Source organism: Varanus komodoensis, unplaced genomic scaffold, assembly GCF_004798865.1.
Source record: "Varanus komodoensis strain SLA01 unplaced genomic scaffold, ASM479886v1 scaffold7_3, whole genome shotgun sequence".
NCBI lineage: Eukaryota > Metazoa > Chordata > Lepidosauria > Squamata > Varanidae > Varanus > Varanus komodoensis.
Window position 1 is genome coordinate 18,416,685 of NW_025336480.1, and position 22,544 is coordinate 18,439,228.

General features: G+C 45.6%; 1 protein-coding gene across 1 annotated transcript in view; it reads right to left on the reverse strand.

The window, feature by feature from the left end:
- Window positions 1-6,877: 6,877 nt before the first annotated feature.
- GLRA1 (glycine receptor alpha 1) overlaps window positions 6,878-22,544 on the reverse strand; it is an 87,658-nt gene continuing 71,991 nt past the window's right edge. Inside the window, exons 4-9 of the mRNA XM_044454415.1 lie at window positions 20,550-20,773; window positions 17,497-17,579; window positions 16,564-16,701; window positions 13,501-13,715; window positions 12,379-12,525; window positions 6,878-7,192 (exon numbers count right to left, since the gene is read on the reverse strand). Of these exons, the coding sequence (XP_044310350.1) occupies window positions 6,878-7,192; window positions 12,379-12,525; window positions 13,501-13,715; window positions 16,564-16,701; window positions 17,497-17,579; window positions 20,550-20,773 (1,122 nt within the window). The remainder of the gene's footprint in view (window positions 7,193-12,378; window positions 12,526-13,500; window positions 13,716-16,563; window positions 16,702-17,496; window positions 17,580-20,549; window positions 20,774-22,544) is intronic.

Sequence of the window (22,544 nt, forward strand, 5' to 3'; positions counted from 1 at the left end):
TTACATATTCAAAAAAGCAGCCAGCAGGCACTGTGGGGCCTCAAGTGTTAATTAACTCATAGTGGCTTGTCATGACATCATCATCATCATCATCATCATCATCATCATTATTATTATTAGAACATTTCTATGCCATGACATGTGAGTGGCCCACTAAATGCTGACTTTGGAAGCCTAATCAGTGGGAAGGGCTTCAGAATGGGCCCTCTGCCACTTGGAAAGGTGCATTCAGAAGTGCAGTGCTTGCTTGATCCAGCTGCCCAGGGCTACTTGGAATGCTAGTCTGAAAGGGTATTAGGAGTGGTGTGGGGGTTTCCAGGGCAGGCCTCAACAGTAGAGCCTGCCAAGTCAACAAACCATTCCGCTCAAATGGCCCTACAGCTGCTTAAGAGAGTGATAAGCAAAGCATTGAAAACTGTTTCTAGAGGTATTTGCAACAGCTCCACTTAGAATATGAAATGCTTAAGCTACAGAAGTATAAACACCACAGATAAAACTAGGAGCATAAAGACCTTAGGTTGGAATCCAGGGATAACTTAGAGACTCTTTAAGTAATTGGAAGGTTGTCATAAAGAGGAAGGCCAGGAACTTTTCTTGATCACGCCAGAGCCCAGGTCATGGGCTCAAATTACAGGAAGTCGGATTCTGGCTGAACACCAAGAAGAACTTCCTGACTGTTAGGGCAGCATGGCAGGGGAATCAATTACCCTGGGAGGTCATGGGCTCTCCCACACTGGAGGCACTAAGGATGGCATTCTGGAGAGGGATGGTTTAACCTGAGGTCCTGTGCTGAGCAGAGATGGGGAACCCGATGGCCTTCTTGCCCCCTTCCTACTCTGTCATTCTATGCATGTGTCAGTTAATTGCAGTACTCTGCAGGATAACAGGTTTCAAAGTAATAAATTGGTTTGGTACATATACTATATATATAGCAGGACTGTGCTGAGAAACCCTGATCCACTCCTTCCTTTTTCAGCCAGACACAGTTGTAAGAGCAAGTTACTGAAGAATTACTTGTGCATGAGGGGCATCTAATCTGGCTGCTGTGGAACAAAGAGGGACTACTGCTTTTGGCTAGAATGCAGTAGGCAGGATGCTGTTCGTTAAAAAAAAGAGTAGGAAAGGGAAGGATGTTTTCATAGTAAACAAGCTATGGTTTCCAAGGCAAATAAAATAATAATATCTGCCAGTCTCAGCTAAGATCCCATGTGAATTCTGCTCTTGAAGTGGAGAGGATAATTTACTGGCAGCATCATTATGTTGCAAATGAAATGAAATTAGGAATAAAAGCAGAAAGCACCTAGAAAGCAGAAAGCACTAAGCTGCCCATGATGCTTCGGGCCAAGCAGCTGCAGCAAAGTTGCCTTTGGGCTTGGTGCTGGCCATTCAACTGGAGTGCAGTATTGTATTGAGAACTGGATTTTGGCCATTCTGAGAGTTCAAGGGGAGCCATGCAGCGTGCCCAGCACCCTTCCTTCCTTCCTTCCTTCCTTCCTTCCTTCCTTCCTTCCTTCCTAGGTCTGCAGTGCTGAGCCAGGTCTTTGCCTGATGTGGATCTGTTCCATCCTGGCCAGGGGCAAGCACCAGTGCCAGTGACTGCTGCCTGCCATTCCCGGAGTGGGGCCAGGATCAGCCCCTGGATGGGGACCTGTAAGCCTGACCCACTGAGCATCACCACAGGGCATTGGACCAGGCGGCAGAGTTCCAAATGCTCTCGGAAGTCATCACCTGCCCTGAACAGTCTGTGCAGTGCTTTAGTGCTGGCTCCTGTAGAGTAACCTTTCAAGCAGAGAAAGGTTGGCAACCGACAAGTGGAAAGATGGCCAAGAAATGGTTTAAGCGGAGACATACAAATAAGGGTGGCAGTAGGTTTTAGCTGTATTGAAAGGGATCATTCTGCATCATGTGTTAGTCCTAATCTGGGGCCTCTGCATGATCATCATCATCTCTTGGTCTGGAATGGGGCACCGGTGAAGGTTGATCACAAGGCACGGAGAGCAAAAGGGAGCCTTTTTAAAGCACAGCATGTGTTTGGGACGGCAAAGGCCCTGCCTGTTTCTCACAGAGGCAGGAAATCTACAAGCCTGGTTTGGGTCATGGTAGAACAGCAACAGTGGCTGCAAAACTGGGGAAACCCTATGAAACCTGCCTGTTTGAAAGAGGCATGCTTTGAGCTCCTCTCAAGCTTGTGGAGTTACACCTGAGAGAAATTGCCTTGGAGAACACAAACCCAGTCAGGCGGGGCAGAATTTAGAGCAGCCAGGCAGCCATGCAAGCCATTATTTAATGTGTCTTGGTCTGTAGCATCTGTGCCAAGGTGAATCTCGACTCCATTTCACATAAGTAAAGAAAGAAGAGGAGAGGCAGCTGGGGAATTTGGGCAGTGCAGGGAGAGGCCGTAGTTGTACAGCCTGGTGTTGTGTCAGACAAGGGAGGTCAGGGAATTCCTCCTCCTGCTCACTGAGTTTAGACAAGGGCAAACTCGTGTGAGTGCTTTCTGCTTATCCAGCCAGCTACTCAAGCTGCAGCAGGTTTGGACAACAAGCTCTGCCCAATACGAAGAGCAGTTTTCAGCTGGGAACAGCCGCTCTTCATGAATGCTCTGGACTTCAGAGTGCAGCGCGCACACAGATGCATGGATACAACAAAAAGGTATGCATCTGCCTCCACGCAGGAGAAAGCTTTATGTCATCTTGTGAACCACCCAGAAAACTTTGGCTCTGGGCAGTACAGAAAGGGAATGCCAGAATGAGCAAGGGGAAGGGAGAGAACAGCCATGCCCCGAAATTTAATCGTTTTGAATGGAGGGAACTATAATGAAACAGAGAGGCAGCGAACGCCTTGGCTCTTCCTTATGGTCTATACTAGCTTTCCCCAGCATGGTGCCCTCCCTGATGTTTTGGATGGCAACTCCTCTTGTCCTCAGTTGGGGAAGATAAGACTTCTAGACTGAAATCTGGAAGCACCAGGTTGGGAAACACTGACTGACATCCTCTTGCTTATAGTGGCATAAAGAAATCACCAGATGCTTTAAAGCCACCATATGCCAAGATCTTACCAAGATGCAAGACTTAATGGGTACTTATCAGTGCTCATGAAATGCAGTTCCAGGTTTTTGAGGTTCTTTTGGGAAGAGGGCCTGAGGAGCCTCTTCATCTGCCAATTGGCCCTTCCCTGTATGAAGCACACTCTCTTGCTACTGCACAATCTCAGGCAGCATCCAAACAAGCCATAGTCAGCAGAGGGAGGTTTCGGGTCAAAGGCTGCTTTTCCAGGCAACGCTTCCCATTTCACATATGTACGAAATCCAAGCTCGTAGGCTGCACCTTTTGCTAGTTTGGGTGGAAGAACACAGGCTGTATGTGGGAGTACATGCAAAGAAGACAGTGCTGGGAAGTCAGGGCTGGGAGCCGGTGTGCAGTGGGGGTTAGAGTGTTGGGCTGGGGACCTGCGAGATCCGAGTTCTAGTCCCCACTCAGCCATGAAGCTCACTGGCTGACTTGGGGCCAGTCACTCACCCTCAGTCTGGACTACCTCACAGGGTTGTTGCTGTGAGGATAAAAATGGAGCTATGCAAGGCGCCTTGGGTTTCTCCCAAAAGGAAAAAAAAGGTATATAAATGCATAATAATAATAATAATAATAATAATAATAATAATAATAATAATAATAATAGGTGAGCCCCATAATAATATCCTAGCGGATGAAATGGCTGGTCCTACTGGCTGCTGCTATCCACCCTGAATATGTGTGTGTGTCATATCATTGTATAGCATTGTTTCCTGGTTTAGGTATAATACTGCGCAAATAGGAAAGGCCCCCAGTTGTTGCATGGATCAGGAAGCATGATTCCTGATGCCATTCCTTCTTTCCATGATGGAGGCAGAGGCCAAGTTTCCAGACCTACAGCGCACCCATACGGGAGGCTTCTCTGTGCGTTGAAATGCAGCTGTTCCTCTAAACCTACAGAAACAGTGTTCTGCTTCATCCAGGAACTGTGGCAGCCTAAACACGATGCATATTCTTCAGCCCACTCGGGTAAAGCTATTGCGTTGTGCCCGATGTGTAATGGAAGCATATATTGGAACAGAAGTATCACTGTCGTTTGACTGAAATAAATGAGTATAACAACCGGGAGAGTGAAGAGCAGTGCATTTTCCCTACAAGCATGGCTACAGGTGAAACCTGTGCACACTTTCTGAGAACTCGTCCTTCCCACACGTCTTAATCTAACTTGTGGCACCGCTTTCTACAAACATAAGGCAGGACATGTGATCCCCAGGTTTAGGTTGGCGGACTGGATTGTGCAAGTTAAACTGAGGCTGGTGTCAGGGGGCCACCAGTGAGACATCCTGGTATAAAGGGGATGGGTGCATTTTTGAATATGTGAGAAGACCAGTCCCAACCCCCCTGGACAGGCTGGTAAAATGATGACAGGTAGATTTGGATCATTTATCCTTACAGAGGTTGCCACAGCTCCTGAAAAGGGAAGTCGGGGCTTTCGCTGCTGGGCTAAAGTGAATCAAATGCTTTTTGAATATCTCTGCTTGCATTACAAACAGTTGTGATTTCTCTCCAAGGAGAACAGCTTCACACGTGTTGTGCTGGGGTTCACACGTGTTGTGTGAACCCCAGCACAACTTCACATGTGTTGTGCACGGTTAACCTCCAGCAAAGGTGAACCATGGACATCATGCGTGCATATCTGGGGAATGTAAATGGGACATGGCTTCCGGATATGTGTGTGGGAGAGAGAGACAGAGGGAGGGAGGGAGGGAGGGAGGGAGGGAGGGAGAGATGTCCACACCGTAAGTATTTGTTGTGGGAAACATGGGTGTAGGATGCACTGCCTACAAAAATCATAAGATGAAGAGCTGCTCTAACTTGAGCTACAGTTGCCAATCCTGTCATTATGGGCTTATATCTGAATGTGAACTGATTGTCTTTCCACTTACTGAATCTCTTTTCACATTAACTTTCTAAAGTGCAAAAACTGGGAAATTAGCCCCCAAACAGCAAATGAGTGCCCCGAAGATTGTACCAAAGGGCACTGCAGTTATTCCATATGTTTACATATGTGCCTACACACGTTCTCTTCCTCTCCCCTCTTGCCCATTCGCCGCCCTAAACACTGGCTGCACTTCCTGCTCCCGGAAACAACTCCACTGTAACTTCCCCGGGGGAGCTGGTCACTTCCCCAGTCCATGTAAACTTTGACGGCCGTTTCTCCTCCTCTGCCATGTGGCATTAATAGAACAGTAAGGGAAGAAGACACACTGCAGAGGAGCTCAGAAAATCTCGTTTGTGTTTCGCTAGCCATGACAGCTAAATGCAGCACCAAGGAGAGTTACAAAAATATAGTTGGGCTAGCAATGCCACTTGACTATTACTAATGCTATGAAAATGTCAGAAAATAATGATTATCTCAGAAAATAACGATAATCTTTTCTGTGTGTGTGTGTATATATATATCTCATTCTTTCCCACATCCCACCCCAGGTTTACCAATCAGAATTAATTTTCGGTTATTCATATTCACAGTCACACATGTGCTGAGAGAGTTTCGGAGAGTTTTTACACCTTTCGGAGAGTTGTTACTATAGAATGGTCTAGAAAAGATTTAAACAAACAAAAAATAAATTTGCACTCCCAGGTTTCTTCTCCCCTGAAGTGCAGACATGGAATGGCCTCTTTGTGCGGATTCTGCTTCACAGTCGTGCCATCTCGTAACAGTGACTTGATGTGGATTTTTGTTATTCACAGGAATACGGCAAGCCTCTTAACATTAATGATCACAGAGAATGCCACTAAATTGCAGAAGTGGGAGCCACGACTGAGCACCGTTGCTCAGTCCCTTAAGAACAGAAGCTGCAACCAATTTCTCATGGAAATCAATGGAAAAAACGGGAAAAAGAAACTGCAGTTGTGATTAAAGGATGTGGGTTGTGATGCTAGGAGACGTTTTAGCATTCCCGTCTGCACCGGTCTCCCAGTGAGAGATGCGACAGGCCTCTTAGTCACCCATCAATCTCTATATTAAACAGGTGTTTTATTATTATTATTATTACAGTGTTTGCTTTCTAGTATGCAACTTAAGGCACAACCCTGTGCATGTTTAGACTCAAAAAGACTTTGCACTCCCAGCATGCCCCAACAACCGGACTTGCTGGGGTATGCTGGGAGTTGTAGGCCTTTTTTCTGTTTAAACATGTGCAGGATGGCCCTCCGAGGCACCTTTCAGTCCTTCCAGAAAACCCGAACCCATTTTTCCTCTTTTAAAATCCCCCTGCCCATCTCACCCCACCTTCAGATTGTACATGAACAACAACAAGGGGCAGTATACAGTTATATGATGTTTTCTCTCTCGCACATTTCTTGAATATATATATATATTTGAGTGCTTGCTTAGAACTGGTATGGCCTTATAGAGCAAGAGTCTGGTTTAAGCATAATTGCAATCCTCGTTGCACATGGAATCATGAATCATTCCATTGGCTGTAGATTCTAAGCTGTTAATAGGCTAAAAAAGGATTTCTTTTTGCATTATAATTAAGCATGAATATATATTTAATATATTACACTGCTTGGACTGCTGTTGGAGCAATCCTCAACTCCCCTATGCTGTAAAACAACTCATCTCCCATAATCTCCCCAAAGCAAATTTTTGAAAGCTCTCTTCCCATAGCCCACCCACCCCCTAGTATTCCTCAGTTCATATATGTTTTTTTAAAAGTCACCCACTTTTTAAAATAGATATTGCCACATTCTTAAATTCATGCATCACTGCATTGCTATTGCACATGGTGTGTATAGAGCAACCATTTCTCTTGCCTTCGCAAACCGCCCATTCCCTCAGAATTTTGCATACGAACCCCCCCTCATGGCTTGTGTACATCTTCCCTTCGGACAATCTTGTAGATGATCCAGTAGAAAATATTGAAGATGAGGAAGGCCATGGGGAAGCCGATCCGCGAGATCTTGTCGATTTTCTTGGCTCGCTGGATGAAAAGCTTGCGCATTTCCTCGGGAGACTTCGAAGGGGCCGGGGCTGGGTTTGCCGTGTTGTTGTTGTTGGTCCCTTTGACCGAGATGCCGTCCTTGGCTTGCAGGCAGGCGGGCCCCATCCCATAGGCAGAAAAATTGAACCTGCCTTCTCCAGTGTCATCCTCCTGAAATATATTAAACATAGGGCTCTACTCACAAATGAGATATAGGCAGTGCACCCTTGCTATAAGGCTCTGCTGCCATAGGTCCCAAAGTCTCTGGGGACGTGTGTCCCATGAAGCCTTGCTCTGGAGGGGCAACCCTTCCTTGGGGAGATCAGCCTTATAGGTGGGTGCAATTTGACGCACAGATGCAAAGCAGGGGATCCGTTTGCAACTGGAAAGTGGGCTGGCCTGTCTTCCCTTCAGGAAACACTCTTTCCTCCGACCAAAAGCATCCCCTGTTTTGCTTCTGCCCCTCCTCCCCATCCATACCTTCTTTATTTTTGGCTTGCCCAGAAGGAGTGGGCTCCATGTAACTCTTACAGCAAACCTCATTTCACAAGCATTTCTGCAGAGTTACATGGATGTGATGCAGAGAGGCACATCGTTTAAAAGATACCTGTATGCATTGTTAATTTAATGGTGGGCCCTGATTCCCTTCTCCTTGGAGACTCTCTTGGGCTTCCTGTCCTCACTTTGTTCCCTCACTCAGATTCTTAGAGAGGCCTGCACAATAATGGGGACAACTCTATGCTGCAGACTGAAACTGGTTTAACAATCGCCTCCAGGAACTCTGGGGATTAGTTTGGCATGTGAGCTAAAAGGAGGACGTTCCTGTGTGTGGTGCTAGCAAGCACCAGCTGAGGATTCCCAGCATGCATTAAGAACTGACTCCATATGTAATATGCTAACAACAGTTCCCAGAGGTCTTTAAGGGAAAGTGTGCCCACTGAGCTGGAATAAAAGGGAAGCAAGAGTACCTGTGACTCAAGAGCTGCATTGCTAGTAACTGCACTTGTGGGGCAGGCGTGGGCACAGCTACCTGGAAGCTAGAGACTGAAGTACTTCTCTTGCCACTTCTGTGAGACAGCTCCAAAAAGGAGATTTGGGGAAAACGTGAGACTGTAGGAGGAGATCCCTATGGTATGGTATGTGTGCTCTACACAGGTAGGATATTAAATTCTCATCTCCCTGGTATGGAAGAATAACATAGAAATTAATCTTTGCAGATCAGTGAATAGTAACAGTAATGCACATTCCAGCTTGCATAGCTTACTTCTGCAGATCCAGAAAGAGTTTGCAGAATTGGCTATTGAGCTGGGGTTGCTTGCCAGAGTTGAGCGAAGTGAAGTACCTGGTGGTCTTTTTGTTCAGAATCTGAAGTAGCTTCTATGGTGCTCTAAACAAAAGTTCATTTAGCGAGTCTACCACTTTCTGTCCTGTTCTTCTCACTTACATGCCAGTATGTCAGTTTACTAGCTTACACGCTAGGACATCTGATATAGGATTTGAAATTTGTTATCTTGGATAAACTATCACCTTTCCAAGTGGAATTTTAAGAATCCACTGGCAGAAAACGTGTGACTATTTTTAAAATGAAAACCACCACTGAATAACCCTACTTGTGGGGTTTAATTTTGAACAATGTGAACAATTGCCCAACAATCTGAACAGCTTTCTACATATGCCGCTTTTTAAGCTTTTCTTTGCAGAGTATCTTTTAAGGATGGCCCTGCTTTTCATTTTGCATGATATGGATGAATTGCACTGCCACGTGTTTACAGCAAAGAACTATGAATGGAGCTGAGAGCACTTTAGTAGATCTGGGCAAAGAATGTCAAATGAAGGTTTGGTTCATCTGGAGTTAGCTAAGGCCTGTGACTTACCTGCAAGATCCTTTAGTCTCAGCAGCAGGAAAGGTCTGTAAACCATCTTCCCCATGGCCCTTTGCACTGTCTGATGGCGGCACTCTGCAGTCAGCACCAAAATAGCAGGACTTCTGCCTTATCTTCCTTGATCTACCTGCTCCCTCCACTCACAGTATTTTCCTTGCACAACCACCATGCAAGATCTTGCTTTGACATTTATTTTTTACTTTCTCAGCTCTTAAGAAAGAGTCTTAAGACTTCCTCCCCTTCAGGAAACTTTCAGCAATGTCAAAGGCACTAAAGGCACTAAATTTAGAGTTGCTCAAAGACCTGGGCATGACCAGTAGATTTGTTGGCTTTTTATCTGACTAACATCCATTTTATCTGAAGGCTACAGCAGAAACTACTTTGGGAAGTCCCCTAATTTTCCAAAGGAGCCTGCCGTTTAATAACAGACGTTCACACCTCGTGGTATGCTGTTTTGCATCAGTACCAGGCTGTACTTTACAGCATAGCTCCCGGTCATTTTATCTTTGTTATCTAATAGTCTTCTTCATGCTGGTATTTTTAAGTAAAATGTTACAACTGACTTTATCATTAGCAATTTGCTTTTTAGAATTAGTATAATGTTAGCTCTCTGGGTGGTTTACAACAGTGTATAAAATCAGTACAATATGATACAATAAAATACTATAACATTTTATTAAAAGAAATATTAAAAAATTTAAAACATCTAAAAACCTATGGTGAAGAATGACCCCTTAATTAAAAAAAGCCCGGGATGGGCAATATCCACAAGCCACTGGATAACCAAGCATGCCTTTACTCTTGGCCGGCTTTTTCTTGAACCCGACCATTTGTGTTTCCTTTTTTTGCCACAAGGGCACAGTCCAACGTGGGTGGAGGATTTCAGGCATCCTGTGCAGGCTGGGATGAGCATGCAGGTGACCGTTTTCTTCCCATACCTCTCATCCTGCAAGTCAGCTGGATGGCCAATGTCAGGAAGCTTTGCATCCTTCTGAATGCAGTCTCCTTAGTGTGGGCCTTAGAGCCCTGGAGACCCAGCAAGTAGAGCTCTTTCGGAGCCTGTGCTGAGCAGAGGAGGGGGATCTGAGTATGTGGATCCCAGCTCCGAGGTTGGAGCAATTTCCCCACCTTGGATCTGGGAATCTGAGGCATCCTGTGGCCCTGGAGAAAACTTTCTTGGGACCATAGGATTGCCCTGCCCATTAGTCAAGACTTCCTCGAGAGCCCTTCTGTGCCTTTAGTTCAGCCATGCTGGCATTCAACATCTGGATGATACTGCAAATGAGTAGCAGCTATCTTGAACAAATATGTCAATTGCCTGGAATGCCTCCCTTTCTTCCTTTTGCTCTTTCTTGTGGAACGGTGGAAAGAAGAAGTGACACTGAGCTGGTGAAACTGATGACGAGTAAGACAGAGAAGATCATAGCTTAACCCTACCAAGCACTTCTGCTCTTGGTAATAGGGAACGTTCTGCATTGCACTGAGCTGTGGGTGGCTTTCAAGTACTTTAATCTGTCTGTATGCGATTCCTCCTGAGACATTGCCACGCGCACATAATATTTGTGATAATAATTTGTCCCCAATTAGCACCAAGCTAAAAGGAAGTCCGAAGTTCATAGAACTATTATTTCTACAATTTTGGCACTAAACTCTAAAAAAGAGATTCCAATTTATGCAGCAGGCTGATTTAGATTATGGTGACACAGGAAAATGTGGGTTATCAAGTTATTAAGTGGTTTTTGCTATTTTAATTTGTGTGATAGATGAAGCATTGAAAATTACCGCCGAGTAAAAAGTGAAAGGGTGAGCTCCAAAATGGGGTAGGTTACAAAATGTGGCGAGAGGTGGCTTTTTAATTTCAGGATGATTTAGTGCTGTTGAGAGGTGCTTTTTGAAGATGCATTCTTGGCTCATCTTCCCATGTGCCCCCAACCCTTGCTTTTGCCAGCAGGTGGCAGCAATGCAAAGCTGTATATGTATATGTATAGAGAGAGAGATTTCCTAGTTGGAATCTGTACTACAATGGTGAGCGGGGACAGAAGGACAGCTCTAAGGAGGCAGAGAATCCTTAATGCATATTGTGGAGTAGAGTTACACTTTGCACTGACAATTACAGCCTCTCAGGTCACTAAATTCTTTGCACTTGCCTTCTTACCTAACCCCTGTGATAGTTTCCAAAATCCAAAAAAATGGCCAGCAGCCTCTATGAGTTCTCCTACAGAAGCCCTTTCCATCACCCCTTATCTGATCTATTTCATGCCGCAGGAGAAAACCTCGAGGAGAATGGGTGGGTAAGAAAACAGAGGTCTCTTTTCCTGGAAACTTTTTATTTATTTATGTGTAGTCTCAACAGCACTACAAAGCTGCCCATCAAACTGAATAGAACCCTGGACAAGAGCATTCTTAGGAACAGAGACACACGGCAACATTTTGTTACAGGTTCCACTGATTACACTTGTCTATTATATGCCACATATCCTCACAAAAACTTGTTGGAATAGGCAGGTTGAGAGCTGAGGTGGGCCCACCTGCCAAATCTGGCCTTCCCAGCTTGACATCAGTCACTGGCAGTGTCCAGGTCCATAAGGTGAAAACAGAACAGAGACATTTGTCTGACGGGGTCATCATTTCCACTTACCTTTAGGCTAAATAAGCCTGGCTTTGTGAATGATGTCCTTCAGAGATCATCCCTGCCTCCCAACCCAACCCAACAAACCAACCAACCAAAAAGAAATCAAGGAAAAAAAAAAAAAAGCAGCATGGACCATGAATGATGTTGCAGCACATGAAGCGATGAGGACACACAGCTGGGAGAATTGCTTCACAGATGCCAGCTCTTGAATTGGCAGAGATAAGATGTTTTGCTCAACTGGGAGAGCAAGCCAGATGCCGTAGGAGCAACAGCTGGACTGGCCTTTTGTGTCGATACCTGCCTGTCACCATCCCGCCTAGTCTGTCCTTGTACTTCTATGCTCGGGGCTGCTTCGCCTTTTATAAAGCGGACAGTGTGATTTTCAGCGTTCTGTGACATCTGAATTGAAGACAGGTGCTTGTAAGCACATGGCGACATCAAGGAGGTTGTGCCGGGGAGCATTACTTGCTGTGAAGGTTGCTTGCTCCAATGTCTCTGGGGTGGCGCAGCTTCAGCCTGAACTTCAGGGGAGCTACGCATGATGTGAAACCTAGTTTGGGGATAGGGTCCCGCACCATGGATGCCTCCCTGAATCTCCAAATTTAACCCCACCGGCATTGGTGCCACAAGCCTCCGATGATTGTTTGACTGCTGCTCCCAGCAGTATGGCAACGGCGCCTTTGGTTCCGCACATCTCCCCTTTGAACATGACAGTGCTCAGCTTGCAGACGCACACCTGCCATGTGAGAGCCATGGCCATCAAATAAGGCCGCCCCGTGTCAGTGCTTGATCTGGCTGCCCTGGTGCTGCAACCCATCCATTCCAGTTGTGCTCTACACAGATGTGTCGACTTGTGCATTGCTTACCTTGTGGTGCCGCCTTCTCCTTCTGAACCTGAGTAGCTCTTTGTGCTGCCGGGACACGAAGTTGACAGCAGCGTATTCTAGCAGAGCTGAGAATACGAACAGCAAGCACACGGCCATCCAGATGTCGATGGCCTTAACGTAGGACACCTATGTGGGGGAAGAGCGTGAGACTGGTAACTGGTTCCAGGTGCCTCCTGGCCTGGAATAGCAAGGTTAACAGAATTCGTTCTGAGTTATCCAGCTGATGTGGTTACAGTGCATTGTCCTGTCCTTGGGGAAGTAACCAAGGTCCTTCAAGAAGCCAATCACTTTTGACTTTATCATCATTTTCAGAAAGGAAAAGCAGTCCCATACAAGTTATAACCAACATCATATAATGCTAATAGTATCATTCTTTTAAAAGCAGAGTAAATCTGCCAAAGCTATCTGATTGAAGTGAGCATTCTAAAAGTGCCTCCCATTCTATGTTCTTGTTCTTCACGTTTTCTAAATCTAATTAAATGTGTAAGCTTAACCACTAAATTGTATTCCAGATTCTCTTAAACCAGGAAAGTAATCCATATTCATTTTAGTGTTTTCAGGGTCCTCTTTGTTTTTCCATATATTTTCTACCTCAATTCTTGCTGGAATGATCAGATTTAAAAAATGCTCACTTCTTGCTGGAGACATTGGTTATATGCAGGTTTGCCTTCAGATTACCTGAGGGTTGGCCAGGAGAAAGCTGCTGGAAAATCATGTGTGTCCACATGGACATGGCATTGAAACACAAGCTCATGTCCTGTTGTTTTACTCCTTTTATGCAGATTTGTGGGAAGGTTAATTCTAAGGTTTGGCTTGACAATACTTGTTCTATTGTGTTTTACATATGATTTTCAATTGCAGTTGCTTGTGTCCGACATGTGAGTGGCATATGTATATCTGTCCATTTTTGTGTAATCAGATGGGCAGTGGCTTTCTCCATGGCCTTGGGGAGCATTATTTCCCATCACCTGCTACATCATTCCTTCATTCCAGGAATTCAGCCTGGAGCTTCTGCATGCAAGCTTGTAGTTTATCCACTAAGTTACTGCCTGTTGCATAGGAGGGACAGCTTGCCTGCTTCACAAAAAGGAGGACACTTACCTTGGGCAAAGATGCTCGAGAACCAGAGCTTTGCGTGGTCATAGTGAGCACAGTAGTGATGCCCAGGCCGACTCGGGCAGGTGCAGCATCCATGTTGATCCAGAAGGAGATCCAGGAGAGAATTACAATCAGCAGGCTGGGGATGTACATCTGGATCAGGTAGTAGCCCATCTGTCGCTCCAGATGGAAACGGGCTTCTATACAGGTGAACTTGCCTAGGAATTGCAGGAGGTTGAATCTAAAGGTTAGCACTTTTAAACTGCATGATTAATCATTCCTACACAGAATTGGGTATAAATTCAGGGGTGGTTCTTTGGCAACTGTTTCCCTATAAAGGTGTAAGGGGCAAAGATGTATATTACCAAAATTGTGTGAAAGTAAGAACAGCCTCATTGCTGCACTAATATATGTGGGATTTGTGTTGTTGTTGGGATTTCTGAACCAAAACAGGCATTCACTCCCCTTGCTCACTACTTCCTTCTTGCTTTGGGGGGGAAAAGTAGGAGGACCAGGTTCCCGTGGCAGAGCAGCCCACCATGGCTTGCTTTACCCACAGGAGCTAGAGCACTGAGTTGTGTGACAAGGCGTGCCATTTCTGCATGGCTCCCATTGGTGCACCGCTCACCATGGCTCACTGTGTCACACGAACACAGCAGGCAGGGTTGCTGAGGGTACTGCAGCCCTCACACAGCTCTTCCTCACGGCCTTGCCTTAAAGGACAAGCTGGGTGCCACATTAAGATGGCACTCATCATGACGCGGGCACCTGGCAGCATATGGGAGCTCTTGGGGGTAACTTAGCATATGGTGGGCTGTCATGTCATATGAACCAAATCACTGTTTCCATATGAATGTGCGACAGACCAACAAATATTCAGCTGTTGCCTCCTTACAAGTCCTCTGGGAATGCGAACCAAAGGCTGCTGCCATTGCAAGAATGATGAGCTCTGGGCAAACTCTTAAGTTAGATTAACCTCCTAAGTGATGTTAATATTCCCCCTGTAAACACTATGGCTGACTACTGCCATTCAGGATCTGTCCGCCTGGGTCCACCAGGACTTTCCAAGTATGCACCATTGATGTATACTTGGAAACAAGTCTGGAAACAGAGGGGTGAGCTGGGTTATGCTGCTATGTTGGCAGGTTTCTCTGTCCTCCAAGGAGATTGAGGATGTCTTGCCTGTGTACTAGGATAACAAGGGCTACCTTTTCCTGTCCGTGAATGTAAACAACTGTTTGGCATGACTGGAGCACACCAGAGCAAGCTCCTTCAGGCAACTGCAAAGACAAACCAGTCCCAATATTTATTCTGAATCATGGTTCCCATCTCTGAGTTTATGTATTGAAATGTTAGTCCTAGAACTGGGAAAGACTTTGATAATTCTTCTTGTAAACCAAATTTTTATTGCATTTAAATTTTAACTATACTTGCTGAGTAATAGAGAATGGTGCTTTGGGAAGGCTCTTTACCCTGAAAAGTGGCATATAATTACTGCAGTCAATGAGATAAATTGCAACCCATCTGTGTAGATTTGTGGTCTGAAGCATCCACATATCTAGAGTGAAGGAATTATTGAAACCAGAGCTTAATCCCACAAATCAGAGGCGTCCCATATATAAAATGGAAATTTTTTCCTCTCTGAGTCTCCTAGAGATTTACTTGCAGGTTCTATGAACTGTTAAGAATTGATAGATCCGACTCCCTGAACAGCTGCCATAAAGCAGAGATGACAGAACATATAATTCAAGTATTTTCCATCATCTGAGCACTGAATTTTTTTTCCTATGCCTTGAGTGGTATATTCCTTTATGGAATGGTGGGATATAAATTATCTGGGGAAAAAAGTGTTTAAATAAATTTCTCCTGAGCTCTTGCTTCAAGAGCAAAGGACTAAGTTTGGAGAAAGGATCAGTCCTGAACCGAAGGGCATAACCACATGTGTCACTGACAAATATTAAAGTTTTAAAATATTAAATGCTGGGCACCAGGATGGGTGAGGATGAAAATGATAATTGGCTCTGGAGTGCATGATGAGGGGGAGTTTAAGTCTTCAGCTGGAGTTTTCAAAATAACTTCAGATATTTTGGACTCCAACTCTCGGTGTTCCTGAACCTTCTCCATACTTGCAGGGGCTTCTGGATATTGTAGGCCCAACATGCTCACTCCTCCCTCTAAGGAAGGCAAATGTGGGGCTGCTTAATTTGCTGTCCATGTTTATCTAAGTTTTTCTTCTATATGAAGCTGCCGATCAGCTGTTAATATACTGTATCTTCTTTCAGTTTTGTTGCAGAATGGCGTTCTGAGCACTACAAAAGGACTGTCCTCTTTCCTGCTTTCCCACTACAGAGCATCTAGCTGGCACTGCAGTACAGGGGAATAGCATAAATATGCAAGAGGAAATTGCAGCGCATTTTTCTTTCACTATTAAAAGCCTCTTCCGAGAAAAGCATCCAGGAAAAGCTGGTTAGATACAAAAGTGAAACTGGCGGGTCATGCTGCCATCTAAAGAACCTGCAAACAAGAACCTGACTATGGGATGACAAATGCACAAGAAGTACTTCCTGTAGAAAAGCCCTTTGACAAAGGAAACATCTTTTCTTCTTGGAAAATGAACATTTTAATGACTTTTCCCAATTAAAACAAAAACAGTTTATTTTTGCTGCCTCCACTTCACCTCCACCTCATGCACTTCTGCATTAATTTTGAAGCAATTTGATCAAACTGATGAAAGATTGAAGGATCCATGAAATCATTTTCAAACCTTTGAAATCCATGTTTTTAAATACACATGCCATCTGCATTGTTTTTCCCCCAACACATATGCATAAACACAATAAAATCCTCACTGAGTGTCCTTTTCATCTGAACTTACTGTGTGCTCTGTAAATAGGCCAAAGCTAATGAAACTGGCATTGCGCTTGCCAAGACAATCTCGGCTAGATGTCCCGTTGATAGGATGAGTGGTTTTGGTTGATCACCAAAGAGAAGAGCTCAATCAAAGATAGTGAGCCAGAAACTTGATCTTAATTCTCAGGAAATGTCTAAGTGTTTGGCGTGACTGACCTGTATTGTAATGCTTTGTGCAGTAGCGCAAGTCCTTTTCTTCCTTGAGGATGAACTGAGGCAAAGTCAAATCATCAGCAACCTGCACTGCTCCTTTCTCTTGCCACTCGAATATCAGATCGTTCATGGTATAGCCGACTGCGGGGGGAACAGACACAACACATGAACACAGACTGGACCAGGGGAGATGGTGAGCACTGGTACTTTCTTGGCCCAAAGCCTAGCAGCAAAGTGTAGGCACTGTGCACACCTCGAATTCATGCTGCTCCTGTCCAGAATGAGTGCTGTCTCTGTGGAGTCTGAACTAGATGCCGGGGCAAAGAGTCTATTCAGAATGTGTTGCCCATATACTTTTCTCTTCCCCTTGCCCAGCATCATCCCAGTGGAGCATGACCTGCAATGCTCTGTCGGGACCATTTTCTGGGCTGTGGCAACTTCTGGCAGTGATGCAGAGAGCACAGAGCATCGTGCTCATGCAACCTACGTTGTATCAGGGGAAATGGAGCTATTAGACTCACCCCCCAATTTTTGTGGACAGCAATGTGTTCACCAGAATAAGTGAATGCCAGAATAAGTGGACTGGACAGGAGTGAAGGACAGAGGTCAAGAGCTGATGAATAATGAGTGAGTGTTGTCGCTGGCAGTCTTCTCCAGACAAGAGTTCTCCTGCCCCATGACCCCAGAGTATTCTCCAAGGAGAATCTCTGCTAAATTTAAGCTGGCCTGCTTGAGCACTGGCAGCGAGTGTAACCAGAGAAGCATGAAAAGTCGCACATGACACACAGTCTGTCCTGATGCTTCGTTTCTCCCTCCTTCCCTCCAGTTTCTCTCTCATAATTGGAGGATTCAGCGAAGAGAGGAGCAGATGATGCAGTGTGGGTGCACGCACATAGAAAGGCGGTTATTTTTAGATGGGAAACCTTCAGGACTCACAGCTCTCTAACTGCATGATACACGTCTGGACATCCATGGGGAAGTTCTTCAGATCCATGGGGCAGGCCAAGGTCAAGGTGATCCTGGGAAGTGGAGAGAGACAGGATGGTGATTCCAGAGATTCAGCCAGTGCTGGAATGAGACCGTGTTCCACAGCTGGAGCACTTCCAAGCAATTACTTCACATCAGTCTCCAGTTGTGCCTCAATCTGTACGAAGCCGACATGCATATGGCAAGCTATCTGGTCGGTGCAGCTCGCTGGAAGTTGCTGGGGTCCTTCAGACCCCACAATTACCCTTGTTTGGGAAATATGTCTCAATGGACAGAAACGCTGGCAGGAGAGGTTGACATTTCCCCTGCTGAGCCCTTCCACCTTTCTCCACTCCAGCCTACGGGAGCATTGCCCTTCGGTATACTTGCCTGGGAGCAGAAGCATCAGGACACATGTCTCCCACCTCTCTGAGCAGAACAATAAATGGGAGGTCACCTTTGGTGGCAGTTGCTTTATTACCCACCTTTCGTTAGCTGGAAAGCATTTCAAACAGCTGTGGGAATTAAAGCGTTCGGTTCCCAAGGACCTGGGCTACGTGCTTTGGTTACTGCTTTGCTGTCTGGTGTCTGCCGTTTGAACTGAAGCCACCTCCTGTTTTCTGTCTGCATTACAATACTGGCTGTTTATTTTATTCCTCGGCACCAGCACGACACCTGCGACACGAGCCAGGTGTCCAAGTGGGATGTGCCCTTTTGCATTTTGGGACTGCGCCACCAGGCTCCGGTGAGCTGCAGTTTGCAACATAGCACGAGTTCACAGAGAGGTAGTCTTTAGAATTTATTGTCAGCACCTTCCTCCCTAGCATTAGGCTGCACCTAATAAGAAAATTGCATGTTCTTAATTGCATGCTTTTGAGGGGTTGGGAGGAACAGGGAATTTGGAGGTGGCTGGGATTGATTATTTCCCAGTCAAAATAGGTTCAGTTACTTCAGTTCACATAGCATTAATCTGAAATCCAATGATCCAGAAATAACTGTGCTGAGAAATGCTGGGGGAAAAAGCTGGCTCTGTCTGGTTCTACTGTGTGATTTGCCCTCTCTCAATCAAAATAATTTTCATTCTCCTGAAAGCATTGGAGAGCAAACTCAAGCATCTTTCAGGCTGTAATATTCCAGTATGTGGAAAGTCCCATTACACCTTCTCAGACTGGGCCAGATTTTCAAAGAAGCCCTGTTGTATAGGATGGAGGTGGGTTTATTTCTCTCTAGTATTGTTCATGGCTTTTCTACAGTCTCTGTGGAGGCTTCGCAAAGGACGAGTACATGACCAGGACTTTGGAACCCCTAAGGCATGATTAATATGTGCTAAGGAATCCTGAACATGTCTGGAACTGCATACATCCTTAGGTGGCATTGATCCCATGCAACTCAATAGGACATACTACTGGGGAGACAGGCATAAGATCTTGCCGCATTGCTTTTTTCTTAAACCAGGACAAGCCCCACACGACCAGATCAATGTCTTCAAAATCATCCACATTATTTGAAAGGATCCCCACAGGCACAAGGTAGTCCACTGGTGCAGAAAAATCTACCTTCTGCCCACTCCTGATGTAGGGTAATAATTGTTCTCTAAAGAACTTGGGATAATCGAAATGTTCAGTACAGCAAATCTCTCGCACAATGTTGGCACATTTGTTTGCTTTTATGACACGAGAACAAACAACAGTCTGGTCCGTGCTGCTCTACTCTTTGGTATCAAGGCTCAGAGAGCTGAAAAGTGGGGAAATCCTTGTACAATTTGAAGATGGAGCTCATATGATGGGCATGGTGATGCCCACGTGCTCAGCCTGCGGAAGCGAAGCGATGCTTCATGGGTGAGAACAGCTAAACATTTGTGACTTCGCAGGGGCTCACCGGCTGGACCTTTAATGCATGTTAACCACTCCAGTGTGTTGGTGGCAATAGGACTTGGGTGACTTAATAATATCTTCTTCATACTCCCAGATGGAAATGCTTCCACCACAGTTTGAGTTGGAATCAGGGACAAATTAATGCATGTTAAGTCACAGTGTGGTGCCTGTAGCTACATGCTTTTTTGGGTAGCTTGAACCCCCACGGACTTTTCTCATAGCAGTCTTTCCTAAAAGGGACCCAAGGAGGCTAGCAGGGTATTTTGCTCCCCAGGGATGGAGCTGCAGTTGAGGAAGTGCTTAGAGGTGCTGATGAAGTAGCTGCGTTCTTATTTATTGCCACTTCAAAGAGCAATCAGGGTAGATCTGCTCTCCCCTGCTGGACAGAGGGAGCACAGTAACTTCCAGGGGTTAAATTTAAAAGACAAAGGGCCATCGAATGGCAAAACCTTGCCGAAGGGGAATGGAATAGCCTTGCTGATGTGCAGCAAACGTTTCAGGACCTAAGAGGAACCCAGCATCCTGCTGCTCGTGAACTAACCAGATTGCATGATGTAGTGGGGGAACCATTCGAATGTGAATGGTTGGGGGAGTTGTGCTCCTCCTAACAGGTTAGTGACTTCTTTACACAAGACTTTTGTTGTGCACTTGCTATTCTTTGCTCATAGCGGTTTACAGGCATTTTACATGATCTTTGCAGCTTTGAAAAGTTTTGGTTAAGGAAATAATATTGGTATTTAGAAATGGTAGTATCGACTGGCAGGAGACCCTTAAGTACTTGCACAATTTTGCTATACAGATATAGAAAGGTGGCGAAAGAAAACCCTTGATGGAGGGTGGGGGGGATGCATATACAGGGGCCAATCTTAATCTGCAAATAATCAGGAAGCAGAATCTGGCAAAGCTGTGGGCCAAAAGCCTCATGTGGAGAAGTTCTATGGCTCAGGCATTATCCAAATGTACAAAATATTTAAGCAACCACATCTCAGGCAGCACACATGCTAATACTGGAAGTAACAGGAGGCTGTGGGAAGAGACTCTATTTCTCTGTGGCAAAATATTGCAGCCTGAGCCGGACGGAAATGCAGTGCACCAGGGTGGGGATGGGACTGTTGCGGATTGAGGAGGCGAAGAGGCACGCATTTTCACCTGATGCTGTACAGGACATTGCCATTTTTGGAGATGCGCAGGAGTTTGTTATCAGTGGTGATCTCGTGGAAGTGAGCCCCTTTCTCGTTTGCAAAGAACAAATCTGGTTTCCAGATAGAGTCTAACATGGATGGGTCCAAATCAAGGGCATCATCTGGATACTCTTTGTACGACAGTCGGGGGTCATTCCACTGCTGCCGCAAGAAAATATTCACTCTGTAATCCTGCATTGAAGAAAGGAAAGGAAAGAGAAAAGGAAAGGAAAGGAAAGCAGAGTTATTGGTGGGTGCCCCAAAGGTAGGTGTCACAAATGGCCAGAAACATCAGTGTGAAGTTCAGGAGGAAGGGCAACGGATAGCAGCTGAGGCTGAATAAGATGAACAGTCCTAGGACGTCAGTCTCCTGAGGATCATGCCCTTACCCTGTGAGTTTCCTTCCTGGTGCTCTTTTTTAGGGAACAGCCTTTATTTTTAGCTCTTTAGCCAAGGGGCTGATCAGAGGGCAAACAGCTGCAGTCCACAGCACCTGCTCCATGCAGCGATTTTCAGACTGGATTCTGATAGACTAGTGCTGTGCTGCATTGGACTGAAGGGAGGCACAGGCAAAGCATTAACCGCTTCCAGACAGGGCTGGGGTCACAGTGATTCCTCTTGTGCATGCTGTGAATGTGTGCAGTGCTTGGAAAGGGCATCCCGTGCGTTTCTTAATTGCCACTTCCACAGCCTTTTAAAAGTGAGCCAATTACTCCACAATTAAACTTCTGAGATAGCCTACCACCAATCCCATGTTACACAAGCATGGAAGGATGCTGAAGAGGGAGAAGGCAAGGGATGGAGATCACCTGCAGACCTTGTTTCACCAAGGGCCTCTGGGTGAAGAGAAGGCCATGGACCCTGACTATACCCATCTTTGCAGCCTGAGGAAATCAGCAGTTCCTTCAACTCTGTTTGTGAAGACTTCATATTCTAATACCAGTGTATTAGAGCCAGTGTGGGGTAGTGGTTAAGAACATGGGACTGGGACTCAGACGATCTGGGCTCTAGTCCCCACTCAGCCATGGAGCCCACTGGGTGACTTTGGGCCAGTCAGACTCTCAGCCCAGCCCACCTCACAGGGTTGTTGTTGTGGGGATAAGATGGAGGAGGAGAATGATGTAAGCTGCCTTGAGCCCTTTGCAGGAAAAAGGCAGGATATAAATTGAATAAATAAATGAATAAATAAATAATACTCAGGTGGGCTAAAAAAGCCTCAGGTGGAGAAGTTCCCCCCAGATACACTTCTGAAGAACTGGGCAATGCTCTGCAGGCACTGATAAGGCTGCAACCCTGAGCCGCATACAGCCTTTTAAGATCTTTTGTCAACTTCTGGAGCAGCTTCCTAACCTGCTCATTCGGATGGTTTCCCTAGTTTACTTGGAGCTGTCCATGGTTCCACTTCTTGCTGTCTGTCACTTCATTTGCCAGTTCTTGTAGACTCTGCCTTGAACAGGGTATTGGAGGCACCAAAGCAGAAGGAAAGACTGGGTTCAGACACCATGGCATTGCTGTTAAACTGTGCGCTGCTGCTGAAATGTGGGTTGTTGTGTTGTCTGAACCCGGCTGAGATAATAAACCATGGCTTGTTTACTGTGAGCATCAAGGAAACTGATGGTTTGTCATTAGGTCCCTTCCCTAGGGATAATAATAGCTTCCTTCACAGAGCTGTTATGCTGATTACCGTAGTCACGTCTGCACAGTTCTTGGAGCACTCAGATATGCTACAGGAATGCTACTTCATATTGCTGGAGTCCTGTGCAGCTTGTTCTGTGCTATTTGGAGGAATAGGAGCAGCAGGCAAGTGCCAGAAATAATATGTTCCAGTGTGTTCATAAATGCTCAGATTCTGGCCTAGGCTAGGGCAGTATTTTGTTGCCTTTCCTTTTCATACCATGAAGCCCTTTTCTTAGGCAGAAGAAGTGTGTGTGTGTGTGTGTGTGTGTGTGTGTGTGTGTGTGTG